General features: G+C 49.3%; 1 protein-coding gene across 3 annotated transcripts in view; it reads left to right on the forward strand.

The window, feature by feature from the left end:
- The window catches only part of CTCF (CCCTC-binding factor), a 299523-nt gene that overhangs the window by 190607 nt on the left and 81393 nt on the right, over positions 1 to 27523 (forward strand). For all 3 annotated transcript variants that reach the window (XM_082270324.1, XM_082270323.1, XM_082270322.1), the window contains exon 7: positions 24254 to 24414. In XM_082270324.1, the coding sequence (XP_082126450.1) occupies positions 24254 to 24414 (161 nt within the window). The remainder of the gene's footprint in view (positions 1 to 24253; positions 24415 to 27523) is intronic.

The raw sequence follows: 27523 nt of genomic DNA on the forward strand, positions 1-27523 counted from the left end.
CGATTAAGTACTTTCAGCCACGTTATAAGTTTTTCTTTTCTTCCATTCAAAATCAATGGTTCCCTATGGGAGCCTATTGATTTGAATGGAAGTCGCACCGCAAGTCGGATCAGGATGATCCGACTTGCGGTGCGACTTGTGCTGTGAGAATCTTGAGGGGGAACTCCACGCTAAAAAATGGGAAAAAAAAAGACCAGAGCAGGGGGAGAAGACTGGATGAAGATTTTTTAATAAACGTGCCAAAACGTCTCCTGTCGTTTACATACACTGCCTTTTATGGGGTGAATGGGTAGGGGTACAGTGTACCCCATACCCATTCACATAGGGAGGAGGTCCGGGATCTGGGGGGCCCCCTTGTTAAAGGGGGCTTCCAGATTCCGATGAGCCCCCTGCCCGCAGACCCCCACAACCACCGGCCAGGGTTGTGGGGATGAGGCCCTTGTCCTCATCAACATGGGGGCAAGGTGCTTTGGGGTGGGGGGTGCAGAGCTCCCCCTGCCCCAAAGCACCAACACCCCACCATGTTGAGGGCATGTGGCCTGGTATGGTGCAGGGGGGGTGGGGCCGCTCGCTCGTCCCCTCCCTCTTCCTGCCCTACTGGGCCGCTCGCTCGGATAAGGGTCTGGTATGGATTTTTTTTTCGACGATGGGCTACCCTCAAATTCCATACCAGACCCGAAGGGCCTGGTTTGGAACCTGGGGGGGACCCCCACGCTGTTTTTTTGCCATTTTTGGCATGGAGTTCCCCCTTAAGATTCTCACAGCGCAAGTCGCATCATCCTGATCCGACTTGCGGTGCCACTTCCATTCAAATCAATAGGGTCCCATAGGGAACCATTGATTTTGAATGGAGGCAGAAAAAATGCTGCTAAAAGCAACGTGGTCAAACGTGCAATAACTCAAATGGGAAAAGCTACTGAAAGCATGTTTTAACAGCTGCTTTTTCCCGGCGTCAGAACTAGCTTTGCAGCACATTTTTTCTAACGTCCCGTGTACATGGAGCCTAAATGAGCCCTAAAAAAAGAAACATTTCTGATCGCTTGTTCATTGCTTAAATCCAGACAAGAATGACATCACTCTTATATCCCAGCCTTGCACCATGGCTAGTCCTGATCTTGGCGTGTTGTCTGGGCCCCTTTAATTTATTGGCCCGAGAAGGTCTTTGCTAAGCCTCTAAAACTCTCTAAGAATCTTTACCCAAGGACAATGAACTCACATTCACCTCATGACAAAATGGCTGCCCAATATAACAATATGTATAAAATAATATGTATTGGCCTCATACGATTCTTTTTAGCCCCAATAGTTCTGACACTTGGCTAAAATGCTGGTCTGCGGATCAGACTTCCATGAAGGCCTTGTCTGATCTACCTTTTTAAGGTGATCGCTTGTTTGGGGACACCCTTGATGACATCAAAGGTCTTCCAAGGGGTAAGAGTATCTTTCTCCCACAGGCTAACAAGGGTAAGGACCCTCGTCGTAGATGGGGTCCCTCCTTTTCAGCACATAATTTTTTCATTCCTCAGGGTCAAGTGATAATGGATCAAGGGCCTTTAAGGCTTCCTTGGGTGGCTCCAAGCGACCCTGGTCTGGCAAATCGAAATCGGTTTTCTCTAGACCTGCGGGAAAGACCCCTTTGGCCTGAAGGTGCGTCCTCACCCGTATCTGGGGTGGGGGGACGCCTTTGCCAGTTCCCGGAACCTGTGACTATCCCGGATACACGACAAGTGGGTACATGAGGTCATACGGTCGGGTTACAAGATTTCTATCTGTCCCTCTGGTAAGGTTCTTCCCTTCCAATGTACGACTGTCCCCGGATCGCTTGCAGGCTCTCTTTGGGGCGGTACAGGGCCTGTTACAACAAGGTTCCGAATTCAGAACGTTTTCAGGGCTTTAACACAATCCTGTTTACGGTCCCCAAGAAAGAAGGCAAGGTGCATCCACTTCTGGACTTACAGTGCCTTGCGAAAGTATTCGGCCCCCTTGAACTTTGCGACCTTTTGCCACATTTCAAGCTTCAAACATAAAGATATAAAACAGTAATTTTTTGTGAAGAATGAACAAGTGGGAAACAATCATGAAGTGGAACGAAATTTATTGGATATTTCAAACTTTGTTAACAAATACAAAACTGAAAAATTGGGCGTGCAAAATTATTCAGCCCCTTTACTTTCAGTGCAGCAAACTCTCTCCAGAAGTTCAGTGAGGATCTCTGAATGATCCAATGTTGACCTAAATGACTAATGATGATAAATAGAATCCACCTGTGTGTAATCAAGTCTCTGTATAAATGCACCTGCACTGTGATAGTCTCAGAGGTCCGTTTAAAGCGCAGAGAGCATCATGAAGAACATGGAACACACCAAGCAGGTTCGAGATACTGTTGTGGAGAAGTTTAAAGCCGGATTTGGATACAAAAAGATTTCCCAAGCTTTAAACATCCCAAGGAGCACTGTGCAAGCGATAATATTGAAATGAAAGGAGTATCAGACCACTGCAAATCTACGAAGACCTGTCCGTCCCTCTAAACTTTCAGCTCATACAAGGAGAAGACTGATCAGAGATGCAGCCAAGAGGCCCATGATCACTCTGGATGAACTGCAGAGATCTACAGCAGAGGTGGGAGACTCTGTCCATAGGACAACAGTCGTATGCTGCACAAATCTGGCCTTTATGGAAGAGTGGCAAGAAGAAAGCCATTTCTTAAAGATATCCATAAAAAGTGTCGTTTAAAGTTTGCCACAAGCCACCTGGGAGACACACCATACGTGGAAGAAGGTGCTCTGGTCAGATGAAACCAAAATCGAACTTTTTGACAACAATGCAAAACGTTTTGTTTGGCGTAAAAGCAACACAGCTCATCACCCTGAGCACACCATCCCCACTGTCAAACATGGTGGTGGCAGCATCATGGTTTTGGCCTGCTTTTCTTCAGCAGGGACAGGGAAGATGGTTAAAATTGATGGGAAGATGGATGGAGCCAAATACAGGACCATTCTGGAAGAAAACCCGATGGAGTCTGCAAAAGACCTAAGACTGGGACGGAGATTTCTCTTCCAACAAGACAATGATCCAAAACATAAAGCAAAATCTACAATGGAATGATTCACAAACATATCCAGGTGTTAGAATGGCCAAGTCAAAGTCCAGACCTGAATCCAATCGAGAATCTGTGGAAAGAACTGAAAACTGCTGTTCACAAACGCTCTCCATCCAACCTCACTGAGCTCGAGCTTTTTTGCAAGGAGGAATGGGCAAAAATTAGTCTTTCGATGTGCAAAACTGATAGACACATACCCCAAGCGACTTACAGCTGTAATCGCAGCCAAAGGTGGCGCTACCAAGTATTAACTTAAGGAGGCTGAATAATTTTGCATGCCCAATTTTTCAGTTTTTTTATTTGTTAAAGTTTAAAATATCAAAAAAAAAAATTCGTTCCACTTCATGATTGTATCCCACTTGTTGATTCTTCACAAAAAATTACAGTTTTATATCTTTGTTTAAAGCCTAAAATGTGACAAAAGGTCGCAAAGTTCAAGGGGGCCGAATACTTTTGCATGGCACTCTAAAAGCATTAAATTCCTTCATGCGAATTCAAAAATTTAAGATGGAATCAGATCGCACGGTGGTGGCTTCCTACATCAGGGGGAATTCCTGGCCTCCATAGACATCAAAGATGCCTACCTCCACATCCCAATATGTGCAGGACATCAACGGCTTCTGCATTTTGCCTTGGGAGAGGATCCCTATCAGTTTGTGGCGTTACTCTATGGTCTCGGCTCTGCTCCTTGGGTCTTCACAAAGGTCTTGGCTCCAGTGCTGGGATTGTTACGCAAGCGGGGGATATCGGTTCTGGGTTACCTGGACTATCTACTTCTCCATGCAGAGTCTCCCTCAGCGTTGGTGACAAACTTGGAGGTCACCATGAGAACTCTGGAGGAATTGGGTGGATTCTGAACCTTCAGAAGTCGTCCCTGGTCCCTTCCATGAGACTGGATTATCTGGGCCTGACTTTGGACTCGTCCACAGCCAGTGTGTTTCTTCCTCTGGACAAACTCCAGACTGCAATTCAGCTATTGCTGTCCAGCAAATGGTCGTCCCTTCATACTTGTATGAGAGTTCTGGGACTGATGGTGTCGTCCTTCGAGGCGGTCTCTTTTGCTCTGTTCCACATGCGAATCCTCCAGAATGAAATCCTTCTCAAATGGAACAAAGATCCAAATTCCCTGGACAACCGGATCCAGCTGAGCCAGATGACCAGGGGGTCTCTGATATGGTGGCTTTGGTCCCCGGCGCTCAAACTAGGAAAATCCTTCCTCCCCCTATATTGGACAATTGTCACCATGGATGCCAATCTGTCCATTTGGGGAGGTGTTCTCGGCAAGCTTTCTGCTTAAGGAGTCTGGTCCCTGGACCCAGGTTACCGATCAATGTTCTGGAGCTGACAGCGATCAGGCTTTGCCTAATCCACTGGACGGAGTACCTTTGGGGCAGTGCAGTGCGCATTCAATCGGACAATGCCACGGCCGTGGCTTATATCAATCACCAAGGGGGCACCAGAAGTGTCCTTGCGGCCTTGGAGGTGGCAGGCATCCTTCGATGGGCAGAACGCTTTGTTCCGGCTCTCTCCGCTGTTCACATTTCAGGAGTGGAAAATTGGCAGGCGGATTACCTCCGTCGACAGACTTTGGATCAAGGGGAATAGTCTCTCCATCCAGAGGTGTTCCAGAAGTTGTGCTTTAGTTGCGACACTCCCGAAGTAGATCTGTTGGTGTCTCGGATCAACAGGAAAGTGCAGAGGTTTGTGGCCCGCTCTCGTGACCCTCTGGCAGATGCCACAAATGCACTGGTGGCTCTGTGGGATTGGTATCAGCTGATGTATGCTTTTCCTCATCTCAAGATGCTGCCAAAGCTTCTTCGTAGGATCGAGGCGGAAGGGATTCCGGTCATCCTTGTGGCTCCGGACTGGCCTCGCCGAGCTTGGTACACCGACCTTGTCAGGCTAGTCGCAGTCGTTCCTTGGATACTTCCTCTCTCAGGGAGGATCTACTGTCTTAAGGGCCAATCTTCCATCCTGCTTTACAGTCGCTGGCTTTGACGACTTGGCTGTTGAAAGCCAGGGGCTGAAGGATAGGGGATTGTCTGCTTCAGTGATTCCCCACTCTGCTTAAAGCGAGAAAAGCGACTTCTAGAAAGATCTCTCATCGTACGTCGAAGTCATATTTTGCGTGGTGTGAGTTTCTTGGGGTTCCCCCTCGCTCTTACTCGGTGGCTCGGATCTTAGCCTTCCTTTGACGGGGAGTTGATCAAAAATTGTCCTTTGGCACAATCAAGGGTCAGGTCTCGGCCTTGGCATTTTTCTTCCAAAGGCTGTTGGCCACCTATTCCCTGGTACCTAACTTTATCCAGGAGGTGCGACACTTGGCACCTCCGGTGCCACCACCGTTGCCACCGTGGGACCTTAATTTGGTGCTGGCGGTTCTCCAGAAACATTCTTTTGAAAAAATTTGAGAGACTCCCTTGCTTACCTTATCCCAGAAGGTGGCTATTTCTTCTGCATGCAGGGTGTCTGAACTGGCGGCGTTGTCCTGTCATCTTCCCTATGTGGTGGTTCACAGGGATAAAGTGGTGCTTCGTCCGGATCCGTCCTTCCTTCCGAAGGTGGTTTCCAGTTTCCACCTAAATGAGGATATTGTGCTACCTCCTTGTGTCCTAAACTTAAACATCCTAAGGAATTTGCACTATATACTTTGGATGTGGTTCGGGCAATCAGGGTGTACTTGGGTGACTACGGAGTCTTTCCGAAAGTCAGATTCACTTTGTTCTCACAGATGGACCAAAGAAAGGGCTGCCTGCGTCTGCTGCAACTATTTCAAGATTGATTAGACAAACTGTTGTGCAGGCTTATTCAATTAAGAGTCAGGTTCCACCTTTCCCTGTTTGGGCGCATTCTACTCGGGCGCTTAGTGCTTCCTGGGCCTTTCGCCATCAGGCATCTGTGGTTCAGGTTTGCAAGGCGGCTACCGGGTCGTCTGTTCATACATTCACAAAGTTTTACAAGGTGGATGTGCTGGCATATGCGGATGCCCCTTTTGGCCACAAAGTTTTGCAGGCTGCCGTTTTAAAGGGTGTTTTTTAGTCTCCCTTGAGGGTGTTGAATGTTTTTTTTCAGGTGGGTTTCTTGTTGTTCTGAGTCCTATGTTGCCTGGTTGGCTATGGTTCAGCTTTGGGGAATTGTTTTTCTGCTGTTCCCACCCCTCATTTCTCTTACGTCCTCCGACAGTCGCCACCCACTCATACAGTCTTCACCAATGGGGTATTGACTTCATCTCCACAGGAGTAACTAGGCGTAAGATTTGTTAAAAAAAACAAAGCATTTACATAGACACACCTATGGGGGCAGTCCCACTGGTCCAATACCCCCCTGCAATCAGCCATCCCAACTCAGTTTGTCTTCTACCTAGTTGAGGAGTAAGATAGCCTTCCCTGTGCTGGGGCTACAGTCTCAGCCTTCTTCTATTTTATGATTTTATTTACTGCAAATGTGTTTTTTTCTTTGCATTACTAGCTTTTTATTTTGTCAGCGTGCGTTAGTCAGATCTTCAGATGAAGACATCGTTTTGAGGCGCTGGGAGTCGGACTAGTCGTCCTGCTTCTCCAGGACAGAGGGCCAGATGGAATCCCAGCCCGCCATCGAGCGTTTAGCAGGCTATGTGTTTGCCCTGGCCTCGCAAATGACCCATGCCTGTCCTCAGACCAAAAAAGGAAAGGGGTTCCCCTAGGGGTGGGACTTTTTAGGCACCAAAGTATAAGACAATCAATTATATAAAATCAATTCTTTATTTTATTAGATCATACAAAAAAATATAAAAACATAGGGCAAGCTATAGAATACTTCACAGCTAACAGTCGGATTAAAGACCACACGACCCCTGGGTTTGAACCCGACGCGTTTCGGAGTCTCTTGGAACTCCTTCCTCAGGGGTACCCTTGGAGGGTGGTCTGTGGGTGATCAATACAAGACAAATTAGTTTAAATATTTAACATATAAGTCTATACATACATTAAGCAAAGTGTTTTAACAATGACTTACATAATCCACTGTGGTGGTAAGTATGAATGGCCTGCCTGCACAGTTTAAAAACAAATGGTCAGCATATCACTGTTGTCCATAGAGAGTGCCGTTTTTAAGATGAAAAAGGTTTTTGCCAGGATCCTAGGTATTCAGAGTTTATGTGCCAACCAGTCTCAGTTGGAGGCTGGGTAGGAGTAGCTGGAACCCCAAAAAGACAGCAGATCTGCTGAATAGAGATCGCATGATTATTGCAAAGGTTAGTTTAAAGAATAGGCATGTATATTACGCCGGCAGAAACAACGGGGGGGGGGGGGGGGAGGGGAAAGGGGGAAGGAATAGACAAATAACCTCCAGCCTTATCTGCTTTCAATAGGGCATATCAAGACATAAAAATAAGTATGAAATTGTATGGAACAAAATCAAAATAGATATAAGCAGTATATATATATATATATATATAGTGCCAAGTGGTAGGACACTAACCATGGGGAGATTCCAATTAGTTAAAAGGAGGCTGGAGGGTTCCATTAAGCGCAATATACATAGCCAATTTTAAACAAGCTGATAAAGATGAATCAGCGGTATCTAGATAGACCTAATAAAGATGGGGTTTCTTTCTTACCTTTGGTAGAGCAGAAAAACGTTCACAGAGGGAGGGAGTCCCTCACAAGACCTGTGTGTCCGGCAAAAAGAGCAAGCAGCTCTGATGGCAGGTACACAGGGCTTAAATAGCGTGGTAATCAGCTGAAACATATTTCAGCTCGATTACACGCATCCAGCTGAGCGCCGTCAGGGTTCCCTGGAACGTAGGGGCCGGACACGCCCCCTGCCGGATATCTGGCGGAAGCGTGAGCGGCCGATGCGTTCCACCGACACGGAACACTACCCATCTGCGTGGACCGCAGATCAGTGTGTTAGGCGTGCATCGCTAACCTCATATGGAGGTAGAGATGGAATGATGAACGTCTAATGTGCGGGCGCCACTAGGTGGCGACCGCCTTGCCGTGCCGGGCTATTCCTAACGCACATCTAGAGACAATCATTGTCTCAGACATTTAAACTCTGAATCCTAGTGGAAAAAATTGGTTATATTATTGAAAAAAAGAGAAACAATTTATATATACACAGACTGCCTTGGAGTTTATAAACCTTATAATTGGATACATATTTTATTAATACACAAAAAACGGACTTAACTCCTGATTGGACAATTCATGAATATACTGCAACATTTGTGTACAATAGCGCTAGGGTATAGGAGCAGAGTATTTACAAAGCGCATGTATATAAATTAAACATTTATATACAAGAAATTACAAAAACATTCTTTAAAGTAAAAACAAAGAACAATAACAAAGAATTAATAAAGTAGACATAGTGGTAGGGGAATGAAGAGAGAAAAGAGCGGAAAACGCATAATTATAGTGATGATGATCACTAATGTGTAAATAAGAAAAAAAGGAAAAAATATGAAAACAATATCATGGGATATATAAGGTGCAGTTGGTCTAGTTGCCTGTCCTCAGGGATGCAGCCTGTGAGGTGGCTACCTCACTCGGAAGTCTCATCCATGGTTCTCCGTGTACTGTTAGCGTCCTGCGTTTTTTGGCTGACGGCACCCGTGCCATCTGAGGGTGGGCGGTTTCCCGTGCAATGTGAGGCACCCCACGCCATCGAGTACAGGTAAGTACATTCTGTGTGGGGCCTCTGTCTGGGGCTGGCAGTCCTGTGTGTCTGTGTTATCCCCTTTAGTCGACTCTTCGGACGAAGATGGTCATGCGGTGCTGGGATTCGGACTGGCCGCCCTGGTTCACCAGGGCACAGAGGGTCAGATGGACCCCCAGCCCGCCATCGAGCGTTCAGCTATGGTTCGCCCTGGCATTATGAACGACCCATCCCTGTTCGCTACAAGGATGCAGCTATGAGGTGGCTACCTCACCGGACGCATGTGCGGCTCACCAGTGCAATGTCCCTAGCAAACGGCACTCCCTGTCAGATGAGGACAGTGGCTTTCCGTTCTGTGAGGCTCCTCACGCCATCGGGTGCAGGTAAGTGCTTCTGTGTGGGGTGGCAGTCCTGGTTGCTGTGTCCCCCATGTCTGTGCCTTGTGTGACCCCCTGCTGCGATCCCTGCGGGGTTCGTTTGTACATGCGCTGCGGCGCTGTGTGTGTTGAGGGGTCCCCTTCCCTGGGTCACTTAAGTGTTTGGGGGTGCAGACTGTGTATGGGCCGCGGCGGGGTAACTCCGCGCGGTCCGCCATTTTTTACACACTGGGCAAGCATGTGAGCTCCTCTATGGGTGCATCTACATGCTGAATTGGTGCCAATCGCCGCCATTTTTGCGGTGACCGGTCGGTCCGGCCGCATGTCGACGTCCATGTTGGTGGAGCCTCCCATACGTTTTCTATGGGGCAGCCATTTTCCCTGGGTCATGCAGCAGATTAGTTCAGCCTACTTTCACAGCACTTCCTCTTTCCTCTGAAGCAGGACAGCGGTGGCAACGCTCTGCGGGGGCTCTGCAGGTTATTGCTCTCAATATTTCTCTGTACTGTCGCTTCTGGCTCAGTTTTGTCTCCTTCCTGTTTGGGGGTCTTTTTTCTCTTTTATAGCTGGAGCGGTGGGCTGCGTACTCGCAGCGCTTTTAAGGGGACAGCACCTTATTCTTGCACTGTCCTATTTTTTCTCACCTGAGCATGGATTCTCAGGATAGCAAATTTCCACCAGCCCTGGTGGAGGCCCCCAGTTCTCCTGTGCCCCCTCTGAGACCTGATTTAGCCACTGCAGTGGCGACTTTAGTGTCCAATAGGAAAGTGCTGATGGCTGAACGTGCTGCTCGTCAGGATCCCAGATGGTCCCTCTCCTCTGATTCAGATGGTGATATGGCCGCTGCGGCTGCGGGCGTGCCCTTTTCAGGGTCCCGCTCATGCTTGGACCCCTTGGGGTCTGAGGGGGAAGCGTTGATGGAAAGGGTTGTTGTCCCCCTCCCCTGTCCAGAAGAATTCCATGACACTGTTAATGCACAGTGGTGCACGTTACAACGTCCATTCCTGGTACCTAGTCGGTTTGGGTTGCGCTATCCCTTTGATCAGGCTACGGAATCACGATGGTGTGTGCCACCACGGGTGGATCACGCTGTGGCCGTGCTGAACGCATCTACCTTAGTCCCTGGTGAGGATGCCCCGGTTTTCCGGGATCCCACAGACCGGCGGTTGGAGTCCCTATCTCGCCATCCCTATACGGTGGCGGGTTCGTTGCTCAAACCTGTTTTCGCGTCCGTTCTGGTGGCTCAGGCGCTGCTGATTGGACTAAGATGCTTAAGCGCAATCTTGTGTCTGCTGGTGTTGCACCTGCCCGGCTGGAATTGGTGGATCAAATCCTCAGAGGTATAATGTACTTGTGTGATGCAGCCTTGGCTGAGGCCCCCCTTGGTGGCTCGCCTCTCTAGTGTCGCGGTGCTTCAACGGCGACTGTTATGGCTGCAGGGCTGGTCGCCCAACCAGGCCTCGAGGGTAACGGTTGCTGACCTTCCCTATGCTGGCTCTCGCCTTTTTGGCGAGGCTTTGGACACCGTTTTCAGACGTCTCGGGGGGGCATGAGCTCTATGCTGCCCCAGAACCTGATGTCCAAGTCCTTTCGAGGCAGGCGGGGTTCTGCGTCTGGTTCTACTAGGGGGTCCTTTCGTGCCTTTCGGGCCCATCCCAAGGGCAGGACCTTCCAGGCCCAGGGCACCCGGAAGAAGCCCTGGGCAGGTGAGCAGGAGTCCGGCAACGCCGGCTCGGCGGGTCCGTCCGCTTCTACCTGAAGGGGCGCCCTCACCCGTTTTCAGGGGTGGGGGGACGTTTGCACGATTTCCTCTGGCCTTGGCTGATCCGGCTATCGGACTGGTGGGTCTAGGAAATTGTTCGATTGGGTTTCCGGATCGAATTCCTTTCCCGGCCGGGGGACAGATTTCTTCCCTCCTATCTTCCTCTGCTGCAGGACTTGCATAAAACGGTGTTGGCCCTGCTTGCTCAGGGGTTGTTTGTCCCGGTACCTCATCTGGACGGGTTTCGGGGGGTTTATTGGAATCTGTTCACTGTGCCCAAGAAGGAGGGCAAAGTGCGTCCTGTTCTGGAGAGCGCTGAAGTTCGGAAGTTTCAATTGGAGTCTCTCCGTTCGGTTGTGGTCTCCTTGGGCCCAGGCGAATTCCTGGTTTCAATGGAGCTGCAGGATGCGTGCCTGGGCATCCCTATTTTCGAGGTACATCAGGGGTACGATCAGAGACACATTGTCATCCCTGCTGAGGAAGTCCACGCCCATCTCGGACGTAACGTGTACAGGGATTGGTCTATCTGATCCATGGCCTTAACCAGGAAGTAATACAGCACGGTCCCAGCACGCTGCAGGCTCTGCATACTGTTACTCGCTTTTATATGTCGGATATCATGTAAGTGCGATTCTTTTGCTTATGAGCTAATTAAATGATACATACAGAGAGCACTAGATCCCTTTTTCTTTTATTTCATGGCTTGGGGGATGCACCCCGGATTGGTGCTTATCCTTGACATTATACTGCGGTAAAGGATTGCTTCTGCGGCATCTGATGTTTGAGACCTTGGAGCTGTGTTCCCTGATTCTTTTGAGAGATATGTGTTTTGACCCTGTAGGGTCGCGTTAAGGTGAGAGGCAGAGATTGCTTGGTGGAGGGAAGCTGCAAGCACGGAAGTCACATTTACTGTGCGTTTTTTCACCGAACCACAAGTGGACTACCTTTCCTTTCTTGCATATCTTCAAACTATGGACTGTCTCTCGCAATACTTATATCAATATCATTGTGCATTTTTATGTTGATTTGGTCTCTGTGGAATATCTATCAGAGGATTTTAGACTGCGCTGCACTACTATTTTATACATCAGTGGTACCTTCGGTTTGCTGTCACAGGGGATCACTACCTGTTTGTGGCGTTACCCTTCGGTCTCATTTCGACACCCAGGGTGTTTACCAGGATGTTGGCTCCGGTCCTGGGTCTACTGGATCTGCTTCTGGAATCGCGTGCCAGTCTGACCCTTGTGCGCGGTCTGTTCTTCGCGGTGCAAACGCTCCAGCTCCAGGGGTTTGAATGGGTCGTCAATGTTCAAAATTCAACATTGTCTCCGCCGCTTCGCCTTCCCTAGCGGAAAATGGTTCTGACCTCTGCTCAGGTACAGGTGTTCTTGCCGGAGGCCTAGCTCCGGATTTTGCGGGACGGACTCAGGTCCCTCAGGGACAGTCCGTCCTCGTCACTCAGGACCTACATGCGGGGCCTGGGGTTGATGATGTCGGCCTTCAGGGCGATTCCCTTTGCCCTGTTCCAAGCACGGGCTCTCCAGTCGGAGATCCTGGCCAGGTGGGACAGACTTCCTCAGTCTTTGGATCTGGGTGTCTCCCTGTGTCGCCAGATCAGATTGGCTCTTCTATGGTGGATCCAGTCCCCGTTGGTGGCGGAAGGCAAGCCTTTCCATCCGTTGGTGCGGACAGTGGTTGCCACGGACGCCGGCCTGTCGGGCTGGGGTGGAGTCCTGGGCAACCTGTCTGCCCGGGGCACTTGGTCGGAGGAGGAGTCCTTCCTCCCGATGGCTGTGCTGGAGCTACGAGCGTTAAAACTTGTCTCTTCCAGTGGTCGGAGCGTCTCCGGGGCCTTCCTGTCTGCGTACAGACGGACGATGTTACCGCGGTGGCTTACATCAGCCACCAGGGGGGCACCAATTTCCTCGGCGGCCCGGGGGGTAACCGACATTCTGTGTGGGGCCGAGGATCGTGTCCTGGCGATCTCGGCAATTCACACTCCGGGTGTGCGATTTTGGCAGGCCGACTGTCTGAGCCGCCAGACCCTGGACCAGGGGGTATGGTCCCTACACCCGGAGGTCTTTCAGATGCTGTGTGCGAGGTGGGGATCCCCAGATGTGGATCTGTTCGCATCCCGGCTAAGTCGAAGGGTGAAAAGGTTCGTGGCAAGAACGCGCAATGCGTTGGCAGTTGCCTCGGATGCGTTGGTGGCCCCTTGGCGTCAGTGTCGTCTGATGTACGCCTTTCCTCCGATTCAGTTGTTATCCCGGTTCCTTCACGGATTGGTCTCGGAACCGCACATGGTGATTCTGGTGGCGCCGGACTGGTCTCACCGGTCCTGGTGCGCCGACGTTGTTCACCTGGCTGTGGTGCCTTCGCGGTGTCTGCCCATGCGGGGAGATCTCCTGTCTCAAGGTCCGATCTTCCATCTTGCTTACAGTAGCTGGCTTGACGGCCTGGCTGTTGAGACCCATGTCTTGAAGGACAAGGGTCTATCCCCTGAGGTTACCCTTATCAAGGCTGGGAAATCCTCCTCTGGTTAGATCTATTACTGTGCCTGGAAAGCTTTTTTCGCCTGGTGCGATTCCAGGGGGTTCTCCCCTCGTTCTTGATCTATGTCGAATATTGGCTTTCCTCCAGTCTGGAGTGGATCAGCGCTTGGCCACGATAAAGGGCCAGGTGTCTGCACTGGCTGTCTTTTTCCAGCGCCCTGTGGCGTCTAATTCCTTGATTCGCACCTTCATTCAAGGTGTGTGGCATTTGGCTCCTCCCCAGGAAGGAGCCTTTACCTCCATGGGATTTGAACTTGGTTCTGTCTGTGTTTCAATGGGCTCCCTTTGAAAGTATCAGGGAGATCTCTTTGACTCTGCTGTCAAGAAGGTCGTCTTTTTGGTGGCGATCACTTTGGCTCGCAGGGTGTCGGAGCTGGCGGCGTTGTCTTGCCGCTCCCCTTACTTGGTGATCCATGGGAAAAGGTGGTGTTGAGAACACCTCCGTCTTTTCTTCCCAAGGTGGTCCCTGAATTTCACCTTGATGTAAACATTTTTCTGCCTTCGCTTTGCGCGAAGCCTATGCATCCGAAGGAGATTGCCTTGCAGTCTTTGGATGTTGTCCGGGCGATCAGGGTTTACCTGTCGTCTACAGAATCCTTTCGTAAGACGGATTCCCAGTTTGTTCTTCCTGAGGGATCTCGGGAGGGCATGGCTGCGTCCGCAGCAACTATTGCCTAATGGATCTGACAGACCATTGAGCAGGCTTGTGCTTGAAGGGTTGGGTTCCACCCTTCCCTGTTAAGGCGTACTCTACTAGATCTGTGAGCACATTCTGTGCTTGTTGGCATAGGGCCTCGGTGGCCCTGGTGTCCTAGTCTGCGACTTGGTCGCTGGTGCACACATTCTCAAATTTCTACAAAGTAGACGTTCTGGCATCAGCTGATGCTTCCTTGGCCGCAAAGTTCTCAGTGCGGCAGTGCCATGTAGGACCCTTGTTTTTTTATGGGTCCCTGGCTGTTGGTATTTGCTTTCCTGGGCGGTTGTTCCTGTTGAGCATTGTTTTTTTTCTGTTTCCCAGTGGGTTCTCTTACAGTGTTTTTAAGGTTCCTTTCTCTGATATGGGTACGGCGTTGCCTCTTCTACGGTTGCGTTTCCCACCCCTCATGTCTATACTGCTTTGGGACATCCCAATAGTGATGACTTGGAGGAGGCGGCGACTGACGGAGGACGTAAGAGAAAACTGAATTTTTGTAAAATCTTACCTGTAAAATTCCTTTCTCTGAGTCCTCCGACAGTCGCCGCCCCCGCCCCTCTATGGGGTTCTTGTTACTTACTGCTATGCTACCAAACTAAGTTGGGAGTGGACACTGCAGGGGGTATTGACCAGATGGGACAGCCCCCAGGGGTGTATACATGCAAATGCCTTTTGTTTTTAACGAAGTCTATATGCCTAGCTACTCCTGCGGAGCAGATGACAATACCCAATAGTGATGACTTAGAGGAGGCGGCGACTGTCGGAGGACTCAGAGAAAGGAATTTTACAGGTAAGATTTTACAAAAATTCCGTTTTTTTTTTTTACATGCATTCTCAGGACAACAAATTTCCCACAGCCCTGGTGGGGGATTCAGATTCCCCTGAATCCTCCGCTCTGTCTACTTTGTCTGCTGCAGTAGCGACTTTGGTGTCCAAAGTGCAGATTCTGATGACTGAACGTGCAGCCAGAAAAAGGCCTCGTTTTTCCTTGTCTTCTGAATCTGATATGTTTGCCGTAGGTGGCATGCCCCTTGAAAGGTCTCGCTCTTCTCAGTCTGAGGGGGAGGCGGAGGTTGCAGGGGTGGATGATTCCCACACTGGGGCGGCCGAGGACCGCACAGCTATGGATGCGCTAATTCTTGCCATTAAAGAAACACTACATTTAGAGGATGAGCCCAATCCTCCGAGCATTGTGTCCTCTTTTGGTACACACAGGACCCGCAAGGCGGCGCGGGTGTTCCCTTGCCCCGCTGAGTTTCACGCTACTGTGAATGATCAATGGCGTCATTTCAAACGCACCTTTGTGGTGCCAAAGAGGTTTCAACTCCTTTATCCCTTTGCATCTCTTACGGATTCGCGCTGGTGTGTGGCCCCTCAGGTGGATCACACTGTGGCCAGATTGAACAAGGCCACTCTGGTACCCACCGAAGATTCTCCGGTGTTTAGGGATCCTACGGATAGGAGAATGGAATCCCTTGCCCGCCATGCCTACATGGTGGCGGGTTCCCTGCTAAAGCCTATTTTCGCCTCTGTCATGGCGGCTCAGGCTGTGGCAGACTGGACCAAGGTGCTAAGACGCAGCCTCGTGGCTGATTCCGCTCCTCCTACTACCGTGGCGATGGTGGACCAGATCTATCAAAGAGTCATGTATTTGTGTGATGCTGCCTTGAATGAGGCCCCATTAGCTGCACGCCTGTCCAGTGTCGCGGTGATTAACTGTCGCCTGATATGGTTGAAAAGCTGGTCGGCTGACCAGACTTCGAGAAAAATGGTGGCTGACATCCCCTATGCGGGGTCTCGTCTGTTTGGGGAATCCCTGGATGAATTTGTTAAAGGGGTCACTGGGGGCAAGAGCACTCTGCTGCCCCAGAATCCTAAAGGCAAGTTTTTCCGCGGTAAGCGGGGCCCCTCCTTTAAACCAAATCAGGGGTCCCAGTCTGCCTCTGCCTGATGGGGCGCCCTCACCCGTTTCAGGGGTGGGGGGACGTTTGCGCGGTTTCCTCCAACCTTGGCTGCTCCGAATTCCGGACAGGTGGGTTCAGGACATCATTAGATCGGGTTACAAGATCGAATTCCTTTCGCAGCCGGCGGACAGATTCTTTCCCTCATATCTTCATTTGATCCCAGGGCGGTTACAGGACCTGCATCAGGCGGTGCAAGATCATCTCGCCCAGGGGGTGGTCGTCCCGATGCCTCATCAGGACAGATTTCCGGGGTTTTACTCGAATCTGTTCACCGTGCCCAGATAGGAGCGCAAGGTGCGTCCTATTCTGGACTTAAAAGCTCTGAACCGCTTTGTACGCGTTCGGAAGTTCAGCATGAAATTGCTCCGCTCGGTGTTAGCCTCCCTGAGTCCAGGCTAGTTCCTGGCCTCCATCGACCTGAAGGATGCGTATCTACACATCCCCATTTTCGAGGGTCATCAGAGGTACCTCCGATTCGCTATCGCGTAGGAATACTATCAGTTTGTGGCGTTACCTTTCGGTCTTGCTTCGGCTCCAAGGGTGTTTACCAAAGTGCTGTCTCCCGTTCTGGGCCTGTTGCGGGCTCAGGGCATTGCGGTCTTTGGACATCTGGATGATCTCCTGTTAAGATCGAGTGCCAGCCAGAGCCTGCTGCGCGATCTGTCCATTACGGTGCAGACGCTTCAGGAGTTCGGATGGACCATCAACGTTCAGAAGTCGACCTTGTCTCCTTCGGTTCGTCTCCCATATTTGGCAATGGTTCTGGACTCTGCTCAAGTGAAGGTGTTTCTGCCGGAGGACAAGCTCCGGGCCCTACAGAACGAGGTCAGAGCCCTCCGGGACAACGAATCCTCGTCACTCAGGACCTGTATGTGGGCCCTGGGGTTGATGGTGTCAGCCTTCGAGGTGATACCGTTCGCACAGTTTCACACAAGGTCTCTCCAAGCTGAGATCCTGAACAGATGGGACAGACTCCCGCAGTCCTTGGATCTGAGAGTGTCTCTGTGTCACCAAACCAGAGTGGATCTTCTGTGGTGGCTTCAGTCCCCGGCGGTGGCGGACGAAAAATCCTTCCGGCCGTTACTGTGGACGGTACTTACCACAGATGCCAGCCTATCGGGCTGGGGTGGAGTCCTGGGCAACCTGTCTGCCCAGGGCACTTGGTCGGTGGGGGTGGGAGTCCTCCCTACCCATAAACATATTGGAATTGAGAGCGATCAGGCTGTGTCTGCTCCATTGGTCGGATCGTCTTCAGGGCCGTCCTGTACGGGTGCAGACGGACTATGCCACTGCGGTGGCTTACATCAATCACCAAGGGGGCACCAGGAGTGCCCGGGCGGCCCAGGAAGTGACCAGTATTCTGTCTTGGGCCGAGACTCATGTCCCGGCAATATCGGCAGTTCACATTCCGGGTGTAGAGAATTGGCAAGCCGATTATCTGAGCCGCCAGACCCTGGACCAGGGGGAATGGTCCCTGCACCCGCAGGTGTTTCAAATGCTGTGTGCGAAGTGGGGATCCCCAGATGTTGATCTGTTTGCATCTCGGCTAAACCACAAGGTGGAAAGTTTCGTGGCAAGAATGCGCGATCCTCTGGCAGACGCCTCGGATGCGCTGGTGGTGCCTTGGCGTCAGTATTTGATATATGCCTTTCCTTCCGATTCAGTTGTTCAGGTTCCTTCGCAGGTTAGCCTCGGAACCGCACTTGGTGATTCTGGTACGCGGACATCGTTCACCTGGCCGTCGAGCCTCCATGGCGGCTGCCAATGCAAGAAGATCTACTGTCTCAGGGGCCGATCTTCCATCCTGCTTTACAGTCGCTGGCTTTAACGGCATGGCTGTTGAAAGCCAGGTCCTGAGAGACAGGGGTCTCTCCTCGGAGGTCATTCCTACCTTGATCAAGGCTAGAAAAGCCTCGTCTGGTAAGATTTATTACCGTACATGGAAAGATTATTTTGCCTGGTGTAAGTCCAGGGGCTTCTCTCCTCGTTCATACTCGGTGGCGAGAGTGTTGGCTTTCCTTCAGTCTGGTGTGGACCAGCGCCTTGCGTTGGCCACAATTAAGGGCCAGGTATCTGCACTGGCTGTCCTTTTTCAGCGCCCCGTGGCGTCTGATTCCTTGATTCGCACCTTCCTTCAAGGTGTGTGTCACTTGGCCCCTCCTCAAAGGGAGCCCTTACCTCCATTGGACTTGAACTTGGTTCTGTCCATGTTACAACTTTCCCCCGTTTGAAAACATCAGGGAAATCTCGTTAACCCTGCTGTCTAACAAGGTTGCCTTTCTTGTGGCGCTCACTTCTGCTCGCAGGGTGTCGGAGTCAGCAGCCTTGTCTTGCCGCTCCCTTTACCTGGTAGTTCATAGTGATAAGGTGGTCTTGCGACCTAACCCGTCCTTTCTTCCAAAGGTGGTTTCTGATTTTCACCTTAATGAGGACATTGTTTTGCCTTCGCTCTGTGCGAATCCTAAGCATCCTAAGGAGGTTGCTTTGCATTCCTTGGATGTTGTCAGGGCGATCATGGTTTACCTGTTGTCGACTGAATCCTTTTCGGAAATCGGATTCTCTTTGTTCTTCCTGAGGGACCTCAGAAGGGTATGACTGCGTCTGCGGCGATCATTTCAAAATGGATCAGACAGACAATTGTACAGGCCTATTCGGTTAAGGAACGGGTACCGCCCTTCCTGGTCAAGGCGCACTCTACCAGGGCGGTGAGTGCGTCCTGGGCTTTCCGACGTCAGGCTTCGTTAGTCCAGGTGTGCAAGGCTGCGACTTGGTCGTCAGTGCACACTTTTTCCATATTCTACAAAATTGATGTTCTGGCATCAGCTGATGCCTCCTTTGGCCGCAAGGTTCTCAGTGACGTAAAGGGACCCTAGTTTTGTTTCGGGTCTCTGGCTGTTGGGGTTGTTTATCCCCTTGGTTATTTGCTTTCCTGGGTTGTTGCTCCTGTTGAGCTTTTTCTGTTACCCAGAAGGTTACCTTTCTGTTCACGTAAGGTTCCTTTCTCTGACGTGGGTACTGCGTTGCCTTTCTGACGGTTGTGTTTCCCACCCCCTCATGTCTACACTGCTTTGGGACATCCCCATTGGTGAAGACTGTATGAGTGGGCGGCGACTGTCGGAGGACGTAAGAGAAAACTGAATTTTTGTAAAATCTTACCGTAAAATTCCTTTCTCTGAGTCCTCCGACAGTCGCCGGCCCTCTATTGGGGTTTTTATACACTTAACTGCTTGCTACCAAACTGAGTTGGGATAGCTGATTGCAGGGGGGTATTGGACCAGTGGGACAGCCCCCATAGGTGTGTCTATGTAAATGCTTTGTTTTTTAACAAGTTTTATGCCTAGTTACTCCTGTGGAGATGAAGTCAATACCCCATTGGTGAAGACTGTGTGAGTGGGTGGCGACTGTCGGAGGACTCAGAGAAAGGAATTTTACGGTAAGATTTTACAAAATCTTGGGTCTTCCCTACTGTTAAGAAGAACAGAGACTGCGTCTGTCAAATGAACGATAGAGAAAATGGGATTTTTGTCTTACCGTAAAATCCTTTTCTCTGATGCTCATTGACGGATGCAGTACCCGTCCCTCTATTTTTTTAGTTGGGTTGGTATTTTTTTTCTCTGACACTGCTTTGTTACAAAACTGACATCCTATAGCAGGAAGGGGGGGAGAGTATATCGCCTGGGACTGCCCAAAGGCATAGCCAGAATTTTTTTTCTGCCTAGTGTCCTACTGTAGGGGTCAGTATAACCCTACTGTTATGAAGAACAGAGACTGCGTCTGTCAATGAACTTTAGAGAAATTTTACGGTAATACAAAAATCCAATTTTTACTCCTACATCCTGTTTATCAGTAATAAAAAGGGATTCAATTGGGCTTTAACTCTGTGTTAAACCCAAAACCATACTCTTTATTATGTGTAGCTCACCAATTCTAACATGTTTTGGCTTCATATACATATATAATATATATATATATATATATATATATATATATATATATATATATATTTTTTTTTTAGGCTTTCTATTTTCACCTGGTGATCCTGCCAGTATTAACTGTTGTTTTTCAGAAAGACAAGCTGTCCAGCAGTAGTGTCAGTTAAAGGTTTCTTACAAACCATTTACCACTGACAAGGATGCTTATAGTGTTCATCTTTCATTTGTATATTTAAAACCAAAAGGAACTGTTGCTGTAACAGCATAAAAAAGGGTGAGCTGGAGTCTCGCTTCAGCTTGTTTAGTTTATGTAACCCTGTTAGTGCATCAAACACTCCCCTCCCCCATAGTACATGCTGTGGCTGTCAATCACAGGCTGTGTGCAGGAGTAGTCTTCTCTCATCAATTCTCTTGTTAAGATAACATTGGAACAAGAGAGAAATCCTACTCAGTGCTTTGGATCGACACATAGTACATAGTATAGAACAGTGATTCTTAGCCTGGGTTCAATCGAACCCCAGGGGTTCGGTGGGTCAGTCTCGAGGGTTCGCAACACCCTCCACTAGTACCACTTTGCTGTCAGGGACTATTTCTCCAGATTCGGGCATGTCCTTCCGCTCCTGCTCTGCTCACACTCGCAGCTCTCTCTGCCCCTGTCTCACTCTCACTGCTGGCTGTGCAGCTTGGCTCTCGGCCGAATCCAATCCAGTCGGAGCCGGCGTCGCCCACTGTGGAGTGGTGGGGGGAGGGCGAGACAGGCCAGGCGTGCGGTGCGGAGAGTGACTGTCTGTGGGAGGGACTAACCCGTGCGGCCGCCCAGCACAGCGCGGGAGAGAACCACCAGGCCAGGCAGCAGCAGAAGAAGCCGGCAGGGGAGAGGCCAGAGAGCCAGTGGTGACGGTGGTGCTGCAGCCTGCAGGAGGAAAACCTAGCCTTTGATCGGGAGTCGGGACACAGGTGAAAAAAAGGTAGGACTGGAGTAGTACTGGCTGTACTAGTCTAGTGACTGACTGTCTGACTGACTGTGTAAGAACACTGAGAATACTATGTAAAGGGGATCTATTTTATGGGGAACCTGGCCTGCTGTAAGGGGGGAGATCTAAATGGGGGACTGGGCCTCACCTCACCCTGGCCTGCTGTAAGGGGGATCTATATGGGGGACATGATCCCCCATATAGATCCCCCCTTACAGTAGGCCAGGGTGAGGTGAGGTCCCCCATATAGATCCCCCCTACAACAGGCCAGGGTGAGGTTAGGTCACTCTGGGGTCCCCCATATAGATCCCCCCCTTACAGCAGGCCAGGGTGAGGTTAGGTCACTCTGGGGTCCCCCATATAGATCCCCCCCCTACAGCAGGCCAGGGTCTGGACCTCACCCTGGCCTGCTGTAAGGGGGGATCTATATGGGGGACCTGGGATCTATATGGGGGACCTCACCCTGGCCTGCTGTAAGGGGGGATCTATATGGGGGACCTGGGATCTATATGGGGGACCTCACCCTGGCCTGCTGAAAGGGGGGATCTATATGGGGGACCAGGGTCCCAGGGCCAGGGTGAGGTCCCGTCCCCCATATAGATCTCCCCCCTTACAGCAGGCCAGGGTGAGGTGAGGTCCTGTCCCCCATATAGATCCCCCCTTACAGCAGGCCAGGGTGAGGTGACATGAGACATGATAATGACATGAGTGGCACTTGCCAAGATAAAGCCACGCATTTCTGAACTGGCCAAAAGTAATGGAACAATTGGCTGTTCAGCTGTTCCATGGCCAGGTGTATTTTATTCCCTCATTATCCCATTTACAAGGAGCAGATAAAAGGTCTAGAGTCCATTTCAAGTGTGCTATTTGCATTTGGAATCTGTTGCTTTCAACTCTCAATATGAGATCCAAAGAGCTGTCACTATCAGTGAAGCAAGACATCATTAGGCTGAAAAAACAAAACAAACCCATCAGAGAGATAGCAAAAACATTAGGTGTAGCCAAATCAACTGTTTGGAACATCCTTAAAAAGAAAGAACGCACCAGTGAGCTCAGCAACAACAAAAGACCACGGAAAACAACTGTGGTGGATGACCAAAGAATTCTTTCCCTGGTGAAGAAAACACCCTTCACAACAGTTGGCCAGATCAAGAACACTCTCCAGGAGGTAGGTGTATGTGTGTCAAAGTCAACAATCAAGAGAAGACTTCACCAGAGTGAATACAGAGGGTTCACCACAAGATGTAAACCATTGGTGAGCCTCAAAAACAGGAAGGCCAGATTAGAGTTTGCCAAACAACATCTAAAAAAGCCTTCACAGTTCTGGAACAACATCCTATGGACAGATGAGACCAAGATTAACTTGTACCAGAGTAATGGGAAGAGAAGAGTATGGAGAAGGAACAGAACTGCTCATGATCCAAAGCATACCACCTCATCAGTGAAGCATGGTGGTGGTAGTGTCATGGCGTGGGCATGTATGGCTGCCAATGGAACTGGTTCTCTTGTATTTATTGATGATATGACTGCTGACAAAAGCAGCAGGATGAATTCTGAAGTGTTTCGGGCAATATTATCTGCTCATATTCAGCCAAATGCTTCAGAACTCATTGGACGGCACTTCACAGTGCAGATGGACAATGACCAGAAGCATACTGCAAAAGCAACCAAAGAGTTTAAGGTAAAAAAGAGGAATGCTATGCAATGGCCAAGTCAATCACCTGACCTGAATCCGAATGAGCATGCATTTCACCTGCTGAAGACAAAACTGAGAGAAAATGCCCCAAGAACAAGCAGGAACTGAAGACAGTTGCAGTAGAGGCCTGGCAGAGCATCACCAGGGATGAAACTCCGCTTCTGGTGATATCTATGCGTTCCAGACTTCAGGCTGTAATTGACTGCAAAGGATTTGCAACCAAGTATTAAAAAGTGAGTTTGATTTATGATTGTTAATCTGTCCCATTACTTTTGGTCCCTTAAAAAGTGGGAGGCACATGTACAAACTGTTGTAATTCCTACACCGTTCACTTGATTTGGATGTAAATACCCTCAAATTAAATCTGAAAGTCTGCAGTTAAAGCACATGTTGTTTCATTTCAAATGCATTGTGGTGGTGTATAGAGCCAAAAAGATTAGAATTGTGTCCATGTCCCAATATTTATGGACCTGACTGTACCTATGTTTTGAATTTGAAAAAATCATATTTTATTTTTCCAATTAAGAAGGGTTCGGTGAATGCGCATATGAAACTGGTGGGGTTCAGTACCCCCCAACAAGGTTAAGAACCACTGGTATAGAAGGATGTACTTTGTGTTTTTATATCGAAGGTTTACAGACCTACGAAAAAAAAAAGCACAGGAGCCAAAGTGCACTTTACAACTATATTTTGGCTTGAGTTGTGCATTCATCTGTATATTTGGGTATGGACACTGTACAGTGGAATTGTATAAATAGATACATTAAAATAGGGTGCTTCACATTTATCCATTGCAGAGTAAAACAATATTTGTTTTCATAGTTTAGAAATTACTCATTTGATTAAACAGGGTTTAAGTATTCATTTAATTCTTGTTAGGCTCCTTGTACACTAGGCGTAAAAAAAAAAAAAAATAGTCCATGTGGAAGAAGAAAAATGCTCACAGAGCGTTTTTTTGTACATAGTTTAGAAGAATTTAGTGGGTTTTTTTTCTGCCAGAAAACTCCAATGAAATGCAAACCAAATGTTTTTTTTTTTTTTTGTGTTTTTTTTTTTTTTTTTTGTTTTTTTTCCTGCCTCTTAACGTTAAGCTTAAAATATGCCTGTAATCATCCAAATGTGCATGGACGCATAGGATTACATTGAGATGCTTCTACAGGCAAAACACAACTCCTGTAGAGGCAGCGATTTTAGTTTAGTGTGCATGGACCCTCAATGAAAAGTGTATAAGGGTAATATAAAGGCTGCTCTTGTCTGGCTGTCTTTTGGTTGCAGTTTTGGGCGATTAACCCAGATTAGAAAGTCAGTTAAATCAACAAAAAAGTCAGCATGAATTCAGGATTCCTGATCCTTCTACTTGTAGTGACTTACTGATCGATTTTTTAGGATAGGTTGGAAATAACCTCTATATTCTACCATTACTGGTTTCCTTTAAAATTAAGTAGTTAATTTTGTGTTTAATGTATTTATGTGATGCCATGTGGATATAATTCGATTAGTATTTTAATATATATATATATATATATATTTATATATTTTTTTTTTTTTTTTGTTCATGAAAGGGGTTCACTTGAGAAAACAACATTCTTTTATTGAGCAAGGCAAGAAGTGTCGCTACTGTGATACAGTCTTTCATGAGCGATATGCCCTGATTCAACACCAGAAGTCTCACAAAAATGAAAAGCGATTCAAATGCGACCAGTGTGAATATGCTTGCAGACAGGTAACACCCTCTTGTTGTTGAAAGCTGTGAATCCTAAACTTTATTCCAAAATTCTTGGACTCTAGTTTTGGAACTGAAAATAACACACTTTGATCCTTCAGTGCACAGCAAATGGTTATATTAAGCAGTTTATGTGATGGTATGTTCACAATAGATGACTGCATTTCTGCCCATTCAACATTTCTACTTTTAAAGTGATTCTAAAGGTGGTATTTAAAGAAAAAAAAAAAAGGTATGCTTACCTGCTCTGTGCAATGAGTTGTGCAGAGCAGCCCATCCTCTTCTTTTGTTTGTTCCCCCCTGTCAAGTGCCTGCAATAGCATTCTTTTTGCTATGGAGGTACTCGAGCAGGCTCACTCCCCTAGACACACATCTGTGAATGAACGTTATCCATTGACCCACAGAACGTGTCTCGGCCCGCCACCCCCAAGTTTTCTTGTCATTGGCTCATTGGCTCATTGGCTTTCATTGACCACAGCAGGAGCCAGCGACTCCCGCTGCTATGTAAGCCAATGAGGAGAGAGACACCTGGGGGAGATGCTGCTCTCAAGTACATTGCTATATCAGGGTCAGGTAAGTATAAGGGGGGCTGCACACAAGTTTTCTGTATCGTTCTTCGACAGACGCAGCTCCATCTAGTCAGACTATAGGGTTATGCTCCTATCAGGAGTAGGCACTAGGCAGGAAAAAAAGCTTAACCACACCTATGGGGGTTGTACCTGCAGGCATAACCCCACATACCCTGCTATCATCAGTTTGTTTCTGCTTAGTTTAAGGAATAGGACCTAGCTTTCTGCTGGGACTTCGGTCTTTGCTATTACAGGAAAGTTTGTTAGTTTGTGATTTCTTTTTATTTTTTTTTTTATTTTCACAAATTCGTTCCTGAGGACCAAGAACCAGAGGAACTACAAGCAACAGCCGGCTGAGGTTTTGCACTGGATAATCTAGGGGCCCCTGGGCAGGGACCTTCCAATGTGGGGGTCCTGGAAGACCGCAATGGCGAGCCCTGGGGGCTGCCATTTTGCTGTGGATCATGATTTTTATATTTCCATTAGTTTATATGGGCAGCCATTTTTTAGAATTCCCCATTGAGAATGCATGAGCGGCCATTTTCCTGAGGTCCATAGGCTGGACAGGCATGCGGCATGGTTGTTTAAAATATAGAGCCTGAGTTTTCTCTTCCTCTTCCTGTACAGTTAGTGTCAGTTTCGTTTTTGCACATATCGTGCTGAAAGTCTCCTCTGTGGTCTGGTAATGTTTTCCTTGGGTTCGCTGTGGGTGTTTCTTTATTCACTCTATTATCTTATAATAACCAAGGATTGTGAGCCTGCACTTAAAGCAATGGGACCACGATTTTGGAGGTCTTAAAAAGAGACACTGCCCAATTAGTTTAAAAAGTGTAACATGGAGTCCCAGGATAATATTTCTTTATCGTTCATTGACGGACACAGTTCTCTCTGATTCATATCAGTAGGGTTATACTGCCCCCTACGGGAGAAGGACACTAGGCAGGAAAAAGTTCTGGCTACGCCCATGGCCAGTCCAGGAGGGTACACTCTCTCTTCCTGCATAGGATGTCCGTTTTAATCTGCCTAGTCAGGAGTAAGGGCCTAGTTCCTTGCTGGGATCTCTGGTCCTGGCATATAAAGTATTTTTTTAGCTAGCCTTTTTTTCTCTGGAACTTTTTTCCCTGTGAGATCTTCAAGCAATTATGCCGGGCTGGACAACAGACTGGACCCCCATATCCAGTGGTCACCTCAGTCTGGCCAGCGAGCACATGCAGGCCTTAGCTCTGCGCTGGTTCGGCCGCGACATAGTCCCACTGGACAGGGACTTGCTCTGTGAGTTAAACGTCTCACTAGGACGCACACGACAGGGTCTAGGCTGATGTCGCAGCGTTCCTATTTGGCCAACAGCCCCCCTACTCCGGTGGTGTGGGGTCCTGTCAAGAGATGGCACCCGCCTGTGTTCCCTGTATGGTGAGTAAATGCCCCCCCCGGCGGATTTTGGGGTGGACTGCGGCCCTCTCCCTGGGGTGGTCGGACCCCCCGCACTCCTGGGTTTCCCTCTGCCCTATTGTGACCCCTCTCTTTTACATCCCCCCCTGCCCCCCCACGTGGGGGACTGTTTGGGCCTAGTGTGCAGGCCGCATGGGGGGCCAGGCGAGTGTGCGCTGTCCACGGTGCCCAATGATCATGCGGGGGGGCCTTGCTGGGGTTCTTCTGAAGTGGATGGTGCGGATGGGCATTTGGGGGCCCTGAATACCGCGATTTTTGTGTGGGGGCCGCCATTTTGTTGTAGCCTCTGTCTGCTTCTATGGAGGCAGCCATCTTGGTACACCCATTTTCGGCCATTTTGCTGGAGATATTTTTTGCAGTGAAGGCCGGTGGAAGTGCCTGAAGTACAGTGAGTCTTGAGGGTGGTCTCTCCCTCTCAGTGGGGGTTCGTTAGCACATGCCTGACCTCCGGGGGGGCGCTGTGGGGCCGTTTAAAAAAAAAAAAAAAGTTGCTGGCAGGTTCAGTATGGACCCTGCGGCCATTTTTTCCCACCTGACCCCCTCACGGAGGCCGCAGGGCCTTCCGGATTTCCACTGTCCGTCTATGCCTTTTCGGCAGTTCGGGACGCATTTGGGCCCGGGGGGTGGTGTTAGGTGCGCTAAAACGTTTCTTCACCTACCCCTGCCTCTTCTGATGTCTCGGAGTCTGAGTCTGGCTCAGGCGCCGCAGGCGTGGGCCTGACGTGGGCCTCCTTGCCGTGTCTGTTACCTCGCGCCCTTTCTCCTCGGATGATAATGACATCACCTCCCCTGCCGCGTCAGGCGCTGGTGGACGCACTGGCTGTTTTCGATGCGTGGCACCCTGCAATTTGGGGGTCAAAGCGACGGCTGCGCCTAGGGCGCAGGTGGCATCTGGCACTCACATGCCACCCGGAGCTGCTCATGTTGTTGGCTGCTCATGTAGGAGTGGAACCGTCTGAGACGTTCCCCTGGGGTGTCTAAGCGGCCATTAGCTGTTGCCCTTTTGGGGGACGTACAATCACTAGCTGAATGGGACTACCGTTGTTCCGGTGGAGGAATTCCCATCCTTTAAGGACTGCACTGGGAACAGT

The sequence above is a fragment of the Pelophylax lessonae genome (genome assembly GCF_965119305.1).
Source record: "Pelophylax lessonae genome assembly, chromosome: 10".
Lineage (NCBI taxonomy): Eukaryota > Metazoa > Chordata > Amphibia > Anura > Ranidae > Pelophylax > Pelophylax lessonae.